The sequence below is a fragment of the Cryptotermes secundus genome, unplaced genomic scaffold, assembly GCF_002891405.2.
Source record: "Cryptotermes secundus unplaced genomic scaffold, Csec_1.0 scaffold599, whole genome shotgun sequence".
Classification (NCBI taxonomy): domain Eukaryota; kingdom Metazoa; phylum Arthropoda; class Insecta; order Blattodea; family Kalotermitidae; genus Cryptotermes; species Cryptotermes secundus.
Window position 1 is genome coordinate 1,169,296 of NW_019730109.1, and position 13,940 is coordinate 1,183,235.

Below are 13,940 nucleotides of genomic sequence, written 5' to 3' on the forward strand. Positions count from 1 at the left end.
CCTCTTCTAAGAATTCCAATTGAGTGTGTTGGTGTGGCCAGCTCAGGGCAATATGATATTATAAACACAGCACATATCACGTCTCTGCTGTTTATAACTTCATAGGAAAAAAAACACGCCATTCATAACAGTTTGAATGAGGAAATCTCTCCCAAGAGCAACAGGATTTTGCTGCAAGACAGGCATATGTAGCGATGATTTAACGCAGCTAAAGTCGTGTCTTATTATATACTGTCCTTCTGACAACAGACCAGCGAAAAATCTAACAATCTACAGCAAAACCATCAATTATTATGGGCGTTATAACATAGGTCTTCAGCTGGACGAAACATAGACGTCGAACCCCCGCAGACGATTTAAATACCTTGACGAAACATACACGTCAAACCATGCTGAACGGTTAAAATACTGTGAATTACTTGAGTAGCTGAGCAGCTTATAGCTACTCAAGAAGGACCCCAGATCCATGGAGTTAGTTCGCAAAGTTGTGATGTAGCCATATTAACGCATCACTGGACATGTACAGTGAGTCCATGGTAGAATAAATACATATTATGTAAAGGAAATCATTATGTTGACAAAAAACTTTGAGCCGCCAGTTTATTAATGTTGTGCTTATGGAAAACCATTGCATAAAATTAGGGCATTTTGGTGGTACATTTATTATAATTAGCAATTGTTAACTATGTATTCACATCTGTTTTCCCATAATTTTTTGTACCATCTATACTTGTGGTTTTGTTTTCAAAGTTATTAATGACTGGCAGTGCCCAAAGTTCCCATTAACCCAACCCCCCTTTGTGTTTCCTTTGTCGGGGAGGAGGTTTGCAATCCAGAGCCAGTGAGCATTGTACTCCACTCCAAGTTTTAACCACTAATAAAAGCACATCACATAAGGTCCACTGTATTGTGCTGGATCTTACATCCTCAGTGCAGTATTCCCTTTCCTCTGGCCTAGGTGGAACAGTAATACAAGAACACAACTATACAGGGACATGCAGTACGTATATAAATCCTGTTACAACAGGTAAGAATGGTTTGGCATACATGAATATTAAGAAATTCCATAAAATAACCGTTACTGATTTCAATACAGGGAAGGTGGTTCCAGCGAGGACAATATCTTGAATACCACTTTCAACATGGAGGCTGAAGTTCCACCTGCTCAGGTTGAAAATGATCATCCTGTAAGAAGTCAGACCAATCCAACGTACGAGCATGAAGAGGATGACACACAGGTAGTGTAGTGTACAAGGTTAATGTGGACGTCTTCCTGAGGGGAATTATGTAGCTTCTCTGTCAATTGTTTTCTTCAAGGGGACAGAGTGATCAGCCAAGACTATAATTCAGTAGATACTATTCTGCAACTGTCAAACATGTCCGTGCTTTGAGAAAGCAAGAGAAAGAAATATATGGTCTGTTCAAAAAGTTCCAGAACTTTTGAAGTAGCATGCCAACTTGACATCTTAGCAATGTTGGGTAAGTTACGCTGCCTAGTGGCGAGCTTCCTAATTATCATACTTTTTGCTGTCATCTTGGTCTGATTAGTCATCATCCTAGAGCTGTTTGTTCACATGCATATAGAGTGTGTCTTGGGATATTTGCAGATGGCCGATATTCATGAACACAAAAGTCATGTTGACGGTTCTTTTTCTTCGAGGGTGTTGTGCATCATGCATTCTTACATCAGGGGCAAACAGTGAGTCGCTGGTATTATCTCGAAGTGCTGAAACATCTGAGAGAAAATGTTGGGTGAAAATGACCTCAGTTGTGGAGAAACAACTCCTGGTTTCTCCATCAAGACATTGTTCCACCTCATGCATTGCTACTGATTTATGACCTTTTGACCAATGCAAACACAACTGTGTTTCCTCAGCCACCCTGCTCACCTGACGTGGCTCTGGCAGACTTTTTCTTATTTCCCAGACTGAAAGTTCGAATCACTAGCAATGCATGAGCTGGCTCATTGTCATGACAGAGGAACAAGGAGGTCTTTCTCTCAGACGTTTGAGCATTTCGAGATAATACCAGCAGTTCACTGTTTGCCCCAGATGTAAGAATTTATGATGCATTCACTTTGGAAGAATTAACTATTACGCTTTGGGGCAGTGCCATTGAGTACCCTTGTATTTCATTATGCCATCCAATTACATCAGTGATGTAGGTGCAAAATCTGTTGTCCTGAAACATCAGTTTTGGCAAAATAGGCAGTACAGGGGGAAAGCCAATCATATGTCATCTTGTTACATGCATGTGATGTAGGTGCAAAATCCACCATAAAAATATCAGGTAGTGAAGAGATGCTAGTGACTGTAAGGCTGGCAGATGATGCAGAACTGCTACCATTTGTAATAGTGAATTGTTGAACCATGAATTTGATTTGTATCATTCTGGTTGGTCACACTGACAATTACAAAGACAAAAATAACACCGTCTAGTGTGACTATGTAAGTTTTATCATTTGAAGACTCCTCACCCATACATGTTTTGATCCCTTCGGATCATCCTCGGAGGGCATCGATACTTTTCCGGAAACTACTATTACAATAGATGTTAATTATATACATACACATATAATATCTGAAATGCACAATGTACACAGTGTTCAACCTGTGAAGGTGAAAGGTTGAACACTGTGTACATTGTGCATTACAGACATTATATGTGTTTGTATATAATTAACATCTATTGAATTGAATTTATTTGCATTCCATAGATCCTAAGTAGGTTAATACCTCTGGATATAGAAAAAGTCAAAATAATACCTAGTGGTACAAGTAATTTTATCTTAAACTAATATAGCTTACTTCTACATTATTCTCTATTTACATTGAGGTATTCGTCTACAGAGTAGAAGGAATGAGCATGCAGATATTTCTTTAGCTCTGATTTAAAATGTTTAGTATCATTACTCAAGTTTTTGATACTTTGTGGGAGACTGTTATACACTTTTATGCCAGAAAAGTAGACTCCTTTTTGATATAGTGATAAGTTTGATGAAGGTAGATGGAAGTTATATTTTTGTCTAGTATTCATGTTATGGAATATTGAACACTTAAAACTCAGACCTACAGAGATTGTAGCGCTTTTGCTAATTTACCCGCTTTACAGTTCACTATGACATGCACTAAGTTCTCTAGTTTATCTTCCTTAGGCGTTTTCTGGTAACAGATCTTAATAGTGTCCTCTTCTGATCATGTTACTGGCTGGTGACTATCTCAGACCGAACCCATGGCTTCAAGTATGTCTTCACATTCTCAGCAGCTGTCCACTCACTGGCTATTCTGTCTCTCACGCTCGCTGTCAAGTGCCTGTCTGGTCTGCTTATACAGCCATGGTACTGACTCAGTAGAAAACACCACTTCCAACAGTTCTTGTATTGTTGCATATGTATCCTGCGACAGTGGTGTGTTTCGTTTGCTATGGAAACCTGTTTACTGTCTTTTGTCTAGCAGTGGATGACTTTCCTTGTTAAACTGTTCAGACTTTCAGTCCTGATGTCACAATATTCTGAATGACTCTTGGAAAGGGACCATATTTCGACACCACCGGGACAATAAAGATGCTTAATGTAGAACTGCTGTGCCAAAGAATCGAGACATCATGGCAGTGGATCTTGCCGGAAGTGATGGTCAGAGGATTTAAAAAGTGCTTTATATGTTATAAAATGGATAATAGATGGAAGGAGTGATAAGGAAGAAGTTTGGAATATTAGCATTGCTTGTGGGAGTGTGAACAGTGGATATGAGAGAATTCTTTTAATGCTAGTGGGGTGGGACTAAGTCCCTTGTACTGCAGCCACTTCTGGTCTGTTGTACCAGCCCCATGTGATAGGTGAAGGTGATTATGGAGCAATTGGTGGAATGAAGATTGGCTGGGGAAACCGAAGTACTCCGAGAAAACCTGTCCCAGCACCACTTTGTCCACCACAACTCCCACTTGACCAGACCCGGGATTGAACCCGGGCCACCGCTGTGGGAAGCCAGCGACTAACCACTTGAGCTATGGCACGGCCTATGTGAGAGAAGATTGTACTTGTGAAGACAGTGAAGCTGAGACAGAAAATAGGATTGGTGAACAGAGTGAGACTGATGATGGTGAGGAAATTCTTCTTGAAGGAAACCAGTTCAATAAATGTTATGTGTAACATGTTTTCTGGTCTTTAGTTTCATTTGCATATTTGTAGTAAGGGTATGAAATTAATTCATAAAAACGCATTTGCTGTGTGGATGTTTCCCCTTATGAGGTCACCTTACTTATTGCAGTGAGATCACTGGTTTGCTAGAGAGAAGTCCCATTCTTTCCTTGCTTCTTGAATTTTTCCAAATTCTCTTTACATTATTTTGAACTGAGAAAGTTATTCATGCATGTGCCTAAAAATTTATCAGAAATTGTCAGAACACATTTATGATTCATACTTTAAGATTATGGTGTTTAAACATGCAAAACAAACTGACAGCTGTGAAGCAGGAAGATAGTACTGTCTCCTGTGAGACAGACGTGTGAAGGTGGAAACAGAAATTTAGTTAAGTGACTTCTGTGAAACAATTATTATTTGTATGCATTCTGAAGCAAAAATGAGTATCAGTTTCATGTAACTTCATTAAGCGAAACAAGTGTCAGGAATTTAAGACCTATAGGTGGTGGTGTTTATGAATGATAAGAGGAATAGGTCTTCTTTATGAAAATATGCCTCTGTCAAAGGTTACCATCAGACTTTCAGGAGAAACTTCTTACTTTTCAGGCGTGTGTGATATAGATTCAGAAAACAAATAGTTACTTTGTAAGCCATATAGGTGATGCAGATGAAATGCTGCTGTATTTTGATATGCCACTCAGTTACATCGTCGGAGATATGTCTGCATACTCTGTGATCATAGAAACATTAGGCAATGAATAGTTAGTAGTGACTGTCATGCAGATTTGGCAGACATCACTGAACTAGCAGTATATGAGATACTGAACTGAAAAGCAATGTCATACTAATAGTCATGTGTCAAGGGGATGGATGGGTAAAGGGCTGGTGGATTGGTTGCACGTGTGCAGCAGGAGATGAGGGATGATGTTTAGAACAAGTGGAATGCTTGTGATGGATGCCCTTATAGGTTACTTAAATATAGAAGTTAGACATGAAGTTCATGTAATGATACTGGCCTTGTTATGCCTGGAAGAATGACCTCACAAGTGCAAAATATTGTCAGTAAGGCTTTAAGGACTGTTTGGAAGAATTGCATTCTGGATGGTATTTGGCCAGGAACCATGCTGTAAGATCAGTATGAAAAATAAAGAAGCCTAGTGTAGAACTGCTGTGCCATTGGATCAGGACTTGGCAACAGATCTTTCTACACGTGACAGGCAAAGGATTTAAAAAGTTCTGTGTATCTGAGGCAGTGATTGGAATGAGGAATAACATTATGTGGGAGGATGAGGAAGATGTTGAGAATGTTGACAGGGAATTTGAGACCATGAATAGTGGATATGCAACAGAAGATGGTGATTGCAGACACTGAGGAGTTGATAGGAATTGTGAATAGAGTGAAGTTGAATGCAGATGGTTAGTTCAAAAGTTATGTGTGACATGTTTTTTAGATGTTTATTATCTCCTACAACTTCAGAGTAACAGTGTGAAATTATTTCATAAAATCAGTTTTTCTCTGCAGACATGTTTCTTGATGTCGGATTATTGGAGTCGTCATATGATTATGTAAATATGATACTTGCATAAGACCAATTGTACTGTTATCGCAACTGTACCTAAGGTTTCTAAGTTGGTATTTTACAGTAACCAGTATTTTTGTGCTATTGTTGTACATGTCTTGTTGACCCCAATGTACAATACCAGATGGAAGATTGTAAGCTGTCTATTTAGTTGTCAGTTGAAAAGGAATTCTTATATTCATTTTAGGATGCAGATGGTGCTGAAAGCAGTGATTCTGATTCTGATACGAATCCATCAGAAGAAATACCGAATGTGGAAGATGATGAAGATGATGATGATGATGACGACGACGACGATGATGAGGACGATGATGGTATGTTTCATGTCTGGTTGTTGACAGGATATGTATCATTTAAACACAGTTCAGTTTGATGAATTCAGATTGAGTGATTACATAATCAGTTATAATCAATTATGTAAATTTAATTCACATATTATATAATTATATAATATGTGAATTAAATTGAAAAACTAATTTAAGAGACCTAATACAATAATGAAGTGATACAATAGTGATTATTACTTTATGGAGCAAGTACTTTTCAGCTGCCTGTAACCACTTATGCCCTTGAAATCAATTGTCCATTCACACTATTTCACATCAGCACCACTTCTCACTCACTGCATTCATTTCTTCTCTTGCACTACACTGAACTGTTGGCTGAAGAACTGGATAACTATTACTAACACTCACACAGACTGACTGGACTGATCTGAAAATTTACAGAATTACTAGCTCACCCACCGAGTGACCGACTGCACTATCTAAACAGTTCCTGACTCACTCCTCTGCTGTGTGTTGCACTAAACTGTACTGAACTGAACACTGACTGACAGACCATGTGCTCATCTTCCCTGCACTGCAGTGAACCAAACTAGACAGGTCCTCATGAGAACTTGACAACTACTTTTGTAGGCATTTCACCTATCGGGAAGTTTTGTATCATGTTCATGAATGACTTCAACCTTCATCTTCTACTGAGAGATTTCCTGAATATTCAAGAAAGAGTGGTCTTCATATATCAGTAGAGTGAGAGGTGTATGCATACCAGGAATTCCCTCCTCCCCTCCCAGACTACTTTCCCACAGTGTTATGTATACTGCATATGCTTGTGTAAAAGACAGTCATTCCATGGAAGGTTATGCCAGAACAGTTTTTGTTAGTGTTAATTCCAATGTGTTATTTGTTGTTTAGCTGTTCTGTATAAATTATAATTTATATTGCTACAGGAAAATAATGATTGAATGTATAGAGTTATGCCTAAATAGGTGATGTAAATGCTAGTAGTTAATAGGAAAGGCATTGATCTAATTCGCTTAGTGGGGGGTGGAGTCCAACTGGGTCCACTTGGCACAGCAGCCACTGATTGGCCTATTGTAGCCTGCCCTGGGTGATTATGATGATGGTGAATTTGGTGGAATGAAGACTGGCAAGGGAAGCCGAAATACTCTGAGAAAAGCAGCCCCAGTGCCACTTTATCACCACAAATGCCACTTGACCAGACCTGGGATTGAAACTGGGCTGCCATGGTGGGAAGCCAGCGACTAACCGCTTGAGCTATGGCCCAGCCTATGGCATTGATCTAAGTGAAGGTTACACTAAAAAGTGACTGCTAAGGAATTAATTATTGAATGTATATGAGTTACACTGAAATAAGTGAAGCAGATATGATTCATTACTTTAATAGGAAATAAATTATTGGAATTCACATGTATGGGAGTCATAAAAATCATGTGACATTGTTACTGAGGAATGAATATTTGTTGGTTAAGTGGGTGCCAGTATGTTGTCACGTGTATTAGTGACTAAAGACGGGGTTTGGATTGGTAATTGGATTTATTGACCATTTACAGGTTGTAGCTACAGTTAATTATAACTCTTCCTGTTTTTCACACTACAAAGCACTTCAGGCTAATCTCTTCAGTCTGTATCCACTAGCCGTCACGGCTACCCAGCCAGTCCATTGGCTTGCAGGGTGCTGCCTACAGAAGACAAATGTCACATGACAGCTACCCACTGTTGCAGTGCTGTCATTGCACCTTCATGGAAGTGTGTTTACTGAGCTGTTTTCCTGACAATGCATTGATCAAACCTGTTATAATATTTTAAGTAAATTTTTCTTTAATTCGCTTAGTAGGGGCTGGAGTCCAACTGGGTCCACTTGGCAGGGCGGCCACTGATTGGCCTATTGTAGCCTGCCCCGGGTGATTATGATGATGGAGAATTTGGTGGAATGAAGATTGTTAGGGGAACTGAAGTACTCGGAGAAAACCCGCCCCACCTCCACTTTGTCCACCACAAATACCACTTGACCAGACCCGTCATTCTTCCACTACGGGAGTTGTTCTTCCTATATTTTGTGTATACCTGCAACGTGAAAATGGTACTTATTAATATTACTTTTGAGTTCTCTCCGTTACATGTTTTATAATGTTTAGTACTCACTGTGTCTTGTAATGTGTCCTTTTTTGGCTGCGTGCGTTGTAATGCTGGATTTGTGTGTGTCTTCATATTGATGTGGGGGTAAATGTGGTGGGGTTGTGTTATGTTCTTCTGTGTAAATTGTGTGTAATTCAGAAAATGATATAATACACGAGTTTGAATTAAGACGTAAAAGATGATAAATCTTAACACATTTTAATATATATAAATTTTATTATAGTAACTGAAGAATATACATTTTAAATAATTTTATAAATGACACATGGCGAGCAGTGCAATAGTTTAACGTAAATACCACACCTGAGGATGGCACAGTGATGCCGAAACTTGTAGTGAAGTTACGTGAGATTGAGTCACTAGAAGACGGCCAATACATACATATCATGGACAAGAATCAGTGCAACAGGACGCTAAAATACAACATTAACTGCTTGAGCTATGGTGTGGCCCCCATATTTTAAGTATGAAGTGATTTTGAAATTCAATGTTACATGAAGCTAAGTGACATTAAAGCACCACTGTTATGGAATGTTTTGTCAAGTACTATAGTTTCAGGTGAAAATTTTACATTTTACTTCGGTTGTTCTTTATATTGGTTTCTTCTGTTTGTGTGTGTGTGTGTGTGTGTGTTTTTTTTTATCAGAGCTTACTGGGACCTTTGATGTTAAATCATTTTGTTAGTTGTCATTTTATCTTGAGTAGCTGCATGGAGCAGAGTCCATTGAAAGCTAATAATTTCTCAGTTACTCAAGAAATTTCCCACAGTTTTTGGAACATTAGGTTCATTACCATGCTCATGGGAACCTGCCACTCCTCATTTTGAGGTAAATTAAAACAGTGCACACTCCATCCCTGTTTCATTTAGATCCATTTTAATATTGTCAGGCATTACTAGGCAAGACTGATGACTAGATGTAGGGTTTGGATTGATATTGAATTTGCTGAATGCATATTATGGGTAACTGCAAATAGTTAACAATACTTCCACTAATCTGCACTGTCTACATATAACTAAAGCACACTCCAAGTCTTCCCAGTCTGCTGTGTCTTTAGTAGTAGTTTTTTTTGGTAGCAGCTTCTAACAATGGTGTTTTCTCTGCTTCTGTGCTTAGTGGCTCATGGCTAGTAACTGATTGGCTCTACTGCTGACTGACTCCTCATTGCTGTCCTGGGGTGAATTTGGTTTGGGTAAACTGCTTTTGGTCCTTTCCAGCACATTTATTTTTGGTTCTGGGTCCCATGGGACTCATGGCCATATTTTTCTGTCTCATCACTTTGAGGGTTGTGCAACTACTTACTCTGTATAGCATGGACTGATTAGAAGTGATCTCTCCAATGAGTTTGCTGTTGTGTGTATGTTTTAACAAAGCACTGTGTAACAGTGGATGCTTCCACAGCACTTACTCCACAGTTCTGACCTTTAGGCACCGTGTCACAGTATGTTCTACCAGACTGTGTGACATCTTATCCCAGAAGGTTCTAATCTTGAATGTTAACTTGTTTGAAGGTGACAATGAGGATGAAGAAGAAGGAGGATCAGGATATGATGAGGATGGACTTGAATTTTTTGAATCAGATGAGGGATTGTTTCGTATTCCTGGCTTGGACAGAAACAATGAAGATATTTTAATGATCCAGTATTCTGAACCTGATCCTTCTGGATCTGGTCCTCTTCTTCCTTGGAACACCAATACATTCCCACTTCCATTTGGAATTTTTGAGGAGCCAGTCAATGGAAATGAGAACACAGGTAATACAACTGTCTAAGTTCCCTTGTGTTATAACATCGTATTTTCTTAGTACAGATAGTATTTATTGCATTCGGTGGTGGATATAGAATATGTGGCTTTCATTTTCTAGAATCTTGCTGCAGCAAACCCATGTCCAGACAGGTTGTGCATTTGTTGACTGTTAATTTGGAATTATGTATGGTCGTTGAAGTATGTTTTTTTATGACTTGTTCCATGTATGATAGTTTGTGGTTCTTTGTTTTTAACCGAATGACTATGCCTTAGAATTATTGTGTTATTCATTTTTATATACTTGATTTCAGGCTTCAGTCTGGTAAACATCATGATAAGACATCAGTTAATTGAATGATTAGAATGAAGGAGTAACTAACTGCAATTTGTTGAGTATAAGTATATCTTGACCATCACCAGATTGTTTTTAGATTCTGGCAGCAAAGTGCTTGAGATGAATTGATTGGTTGATATATATTTCTACTGCTTGATATTTTATGTGCTTGTATGTATGTCTGTTACAACTTGCTGAAATCCATTGTCATTTCATAAGCTTGGCATGAGTGTCATGTCAGATTAGATAGAAATTCTGTGTCATTTGTTGCATAATCATTGCATTGTTATCTCATGCTTCAAATTGTGTGGATTTTAAGTTCTTTATCATTCAATATTCACTTATATATACTACGAAGAAGGAATGTTTACGTTAGTCATCATATGAATGCAATAGGAAAACCAAAATTTAACGATAATTAGCATTCAGAATTCTTGTCCGGATTTCTCCCCCATTTCAGAATGTGTAAGCCAGGTGGCTTATGCATTTTCATCATTGATTTCTTTGTCCTCAGAAAGTTATAAAGAATTTTCATGTGGTGGTTATGCATTGTCCTTATAAGAAATGAAAGTTCTATGTTATGTAAAATTTTGAACAATGTGTTGGTGTAACTGAAATATAAACAAAGGTTTTACAGTTTTTAAGATAAGAGCTGAAATAATCTAGAAAGTGAGGACTTGAAATTGAACCTGTTGCAGTAGAATATTAATTTGACGTTTGTGCTTATGATGTTTTTGCCTTTATTGTCTAGGGGTATGGATTTTAAATTGCCCAGTACTACATGTTGGTGGCCATACTATAACTTAGGGTTGGGAATTTAGTGTTGAAAATAATTCAACAGTCAGCATTGTGCCCATCCATTATTACAATAAAGTGTCCCACAGGCAAGAAGGGTTAAACATAGGGTCATACAAACATGTAAAATGGTTTTGTACTCGTACATTGATATTTCTACCTATGTGTATCTGTTATTACAGAAACTCCATATACAGGGTGCAGCAGCATAATTTGCTCATTTGAAGGGTCAGTAAAACAAAACATGTTATAGGTATTGTAATTATTTTTTCTCCATATTCTACAACATTGGAAATTTACGTTTACTCTGTTTTAAAAATTGTATCCAACAAGTGGCGCCCCCCATTGGTGATACACTGATTTGCCTGAATTCTGAAGTGTCGGTCGACTCTTTCCAGTTTAGCGATGGGTATGTTGGCTATTGCTTGGCGAATATTATCCTTCAGTTGAGCAAGGGTCCTTGGATGATCGGTGTACACAGGGGATTTCAGATATCCCCATAAGAAATAGTCACAAGGGGCTATATCGGGTGAGCGCGCCGGCCACTGAAGATCGCCCCTCAAAGAAATCAGGAGCCCAGGGAAGTGTTCCCACAAAACACGCATTGCAATTTGCGCTGTGTGTGCCGTGGCTCCATCCTGCTGAAACCACCCATTCCCAACATCCATTTCGTCAAGACTTGGCAAAAAAAATTCTTCGATCATTTTCACATAGCGAACAGAATTCACTGTAACTGCAACCTCATTCCCTTCAAAAAAGTAGGGACCAATAATCCCTACTCTCGACAGTGCACACCAAACAGTTACGTGATCACAATGAAGGGGCCTCTCATGAAGTTCTTGGGGATTGTTATCACTCTGGTAGCGCATGTTTTGCTTGTTCACACATCCAGAAAGATGGAAATGAGCCTCGTCACTAAAGAACCCAAGCGCATCATCAGGCAAAGTTTCAAGGAACGCTTCACATGCGTGTTGCCGAGCAGCAAAATCGCATTCATTGCGTTCTTGCACCACAGCGAACTTGTAAGGATGAAAGTGGAGGTCATCATGAAGAATTCGCCTCACAGAACGATCAGACATTCCAAGGGCAGCTGCATGCTTGTGTGCCGAGCGCCGAGGAGATCGCAAAAAATACTGCCTTACCGTGTCAATGTTTTGGGGTGATCTGACGGGCCATTCCCCTGATCTTCTCTTTTCCACACTGCCAGTTCTCCTGAATGTGTTTGCCCACGTAACAATTGATTGCCGACCAGGAACACGAGCTCGGGTGGAAATATTGAAGTGTGCACGGAATGCTTGCTGCGTGGCGACGATCGAGCGACCGTTAGAAAAGTAAGCCTGTACCGCAAACACGTGCTGTTCCTTCGTCCAACGCATTCTCGTTATAAAGTGGAAGGAAGAACAAACTTCCCGACCCACCCGTTCGAATGAGACCCTCCACACCCTCTAACAGCCAAATCTCGCTTCCTGGTGCCAAATTCAAATCAGCAAATTATGTTGCCACACCCTGTAGTTTGGTTGAAAAACAAAATTATACTTTCCTTGAAAATGTCTTTAATGGTATCAATTAAATTCATTCTGACTGTAGAGTTTTACTGTAAGTGAAGGTTCAGTTACTATATGTGACAGCCAGGAGCTCTTGTTAGACTTGAACATAAGAAAATCTGCAATGCATTTTTTGCTGCTTCTAATAGTGTGTGTTTTAACAGCTGCACCCATAAGTATTGCAAAGCAGTTTAAACCACTGAATATCTGCACTAACAAGAGTATTGATATCTGCCGACTTTGTATGTAGTGTACAAAGTATTATCTGTTGCTTAGAAATTCTAAGAGATATATTTCTTCTAGACTTACTTAATGCTTTGCTAACAAATACTTAACATGATGATTTCTATGTCTTTCACCCATTATGTTTGGAATTCTATTGCTCAAGTGTTGGTAGATTATGCACAGCAAGAATTTCTTCCAGACCACCAATCATGAGTCACATACCATTAAGACTTCTTCCTTATAAGGTGCTATGCTTCCTGCCTGCTTGTCTTAACCATTGCCAGTCATGGGTCTCGTGATCATTAATAATGCTGTCCCCCTATTTTTCAGTTAGCAAAATGTACTGCATAGTATGGCAAATCATAGTGCCTGTGTTCCAGGAACAAACTATTTGTGTTGTGGAAAGTGTCATAATTTGGAGTGTTTTTTATCATTTAAAAATAATTTGGACATTTTAACTTCACTAATTTCACTTTAAATAGTGGTTTTGTGATGTGCTTTCAGCTCTACACCCCATCACCCCAAGTCATCCTTTATTGATGGCTCGCCACAATCTAGAAGTAGGGAGCATCACAGGCTCACGGGCTCAGCGTGCCAATCGACAACGGCGATATCAGTATCTGCAGCTGAATTCTCGGAACCCAAACCCACCTGTGATACTTCAGAGGTATGTTATGATACTGCTTGATTCAGAAACCAAATAGTAATTTCATCTTCACAATGACAGTGATTTGATCTCTTCTTCTTGCAGACTTTTGGGACCAGCTGCCCATGACCTCCCTGCATCAGCAAGCCAGGCGCTGGCTTCAACCTTCCGTGATACAAGGGTGGTAGTCATGGATAATGGACTGGGAATCTTGACTAATTCAGAAGAAGAACAGATAGATTTTGTGGTATGCTGCCTGTTAAAATTGTGTGTTCAGTGCAAGCATCGTATAATGAGATTTTATCATCATCATCATCATCATCATCATCAGTAATCTTTCGAGACGACAGGTCCACAGTCTCTTCCAAAACAATTCCTCCACTTAATGCGATCTAGAGCTTTCTCCTTCAAATGACAGTATCCTCTTCTGTCCCCAAGGTCATCCAGCATCTTCTTACGTCTTCTTCCTCGTCTTTTTGTCACTTCTATCCG

At 39.1% G+C, this 13,940-nt stretch overlaps 1 protein-coding gene across 7 annotated transcripts in view; it reads left to right on the top strand.

Moving 5' to 3' along the window:
• Positions 1-13,940, top strand: part of LOC111866189 (E3 ubiquitin-protein ligase HUWE1) — a 160,461-nt gene that overhangs the window by 86,027 nt on the left and 60,494 nt on the right. For all 7 annotated transcript variants that reach the window (XM_023854900.2, XM_033752153.1, XM_033752154.1 and 4 more), the window contains exons 37-41: positions 1,097-1,238; positions 5,906-6,032; positions 9,670-9,912; positions 13,307-13,469; positions 13,554-13,695. In XM_023854900.2, the coding sequence (XP_023710668.1) occupies positions 1,097-1,238; positions 5,906-6,032; positions 9,670-9,912; positions 13,307-13,469; positions 13,554-13,695 (817 nt within the window). The remainder of the gene's footprint in view (positions 1-1,096; positions 1,239-5,905; positions 6,033-9,669; positions 9,913-13,306; positions 13,470-13,553; positions 13,696-13,940) is intronic.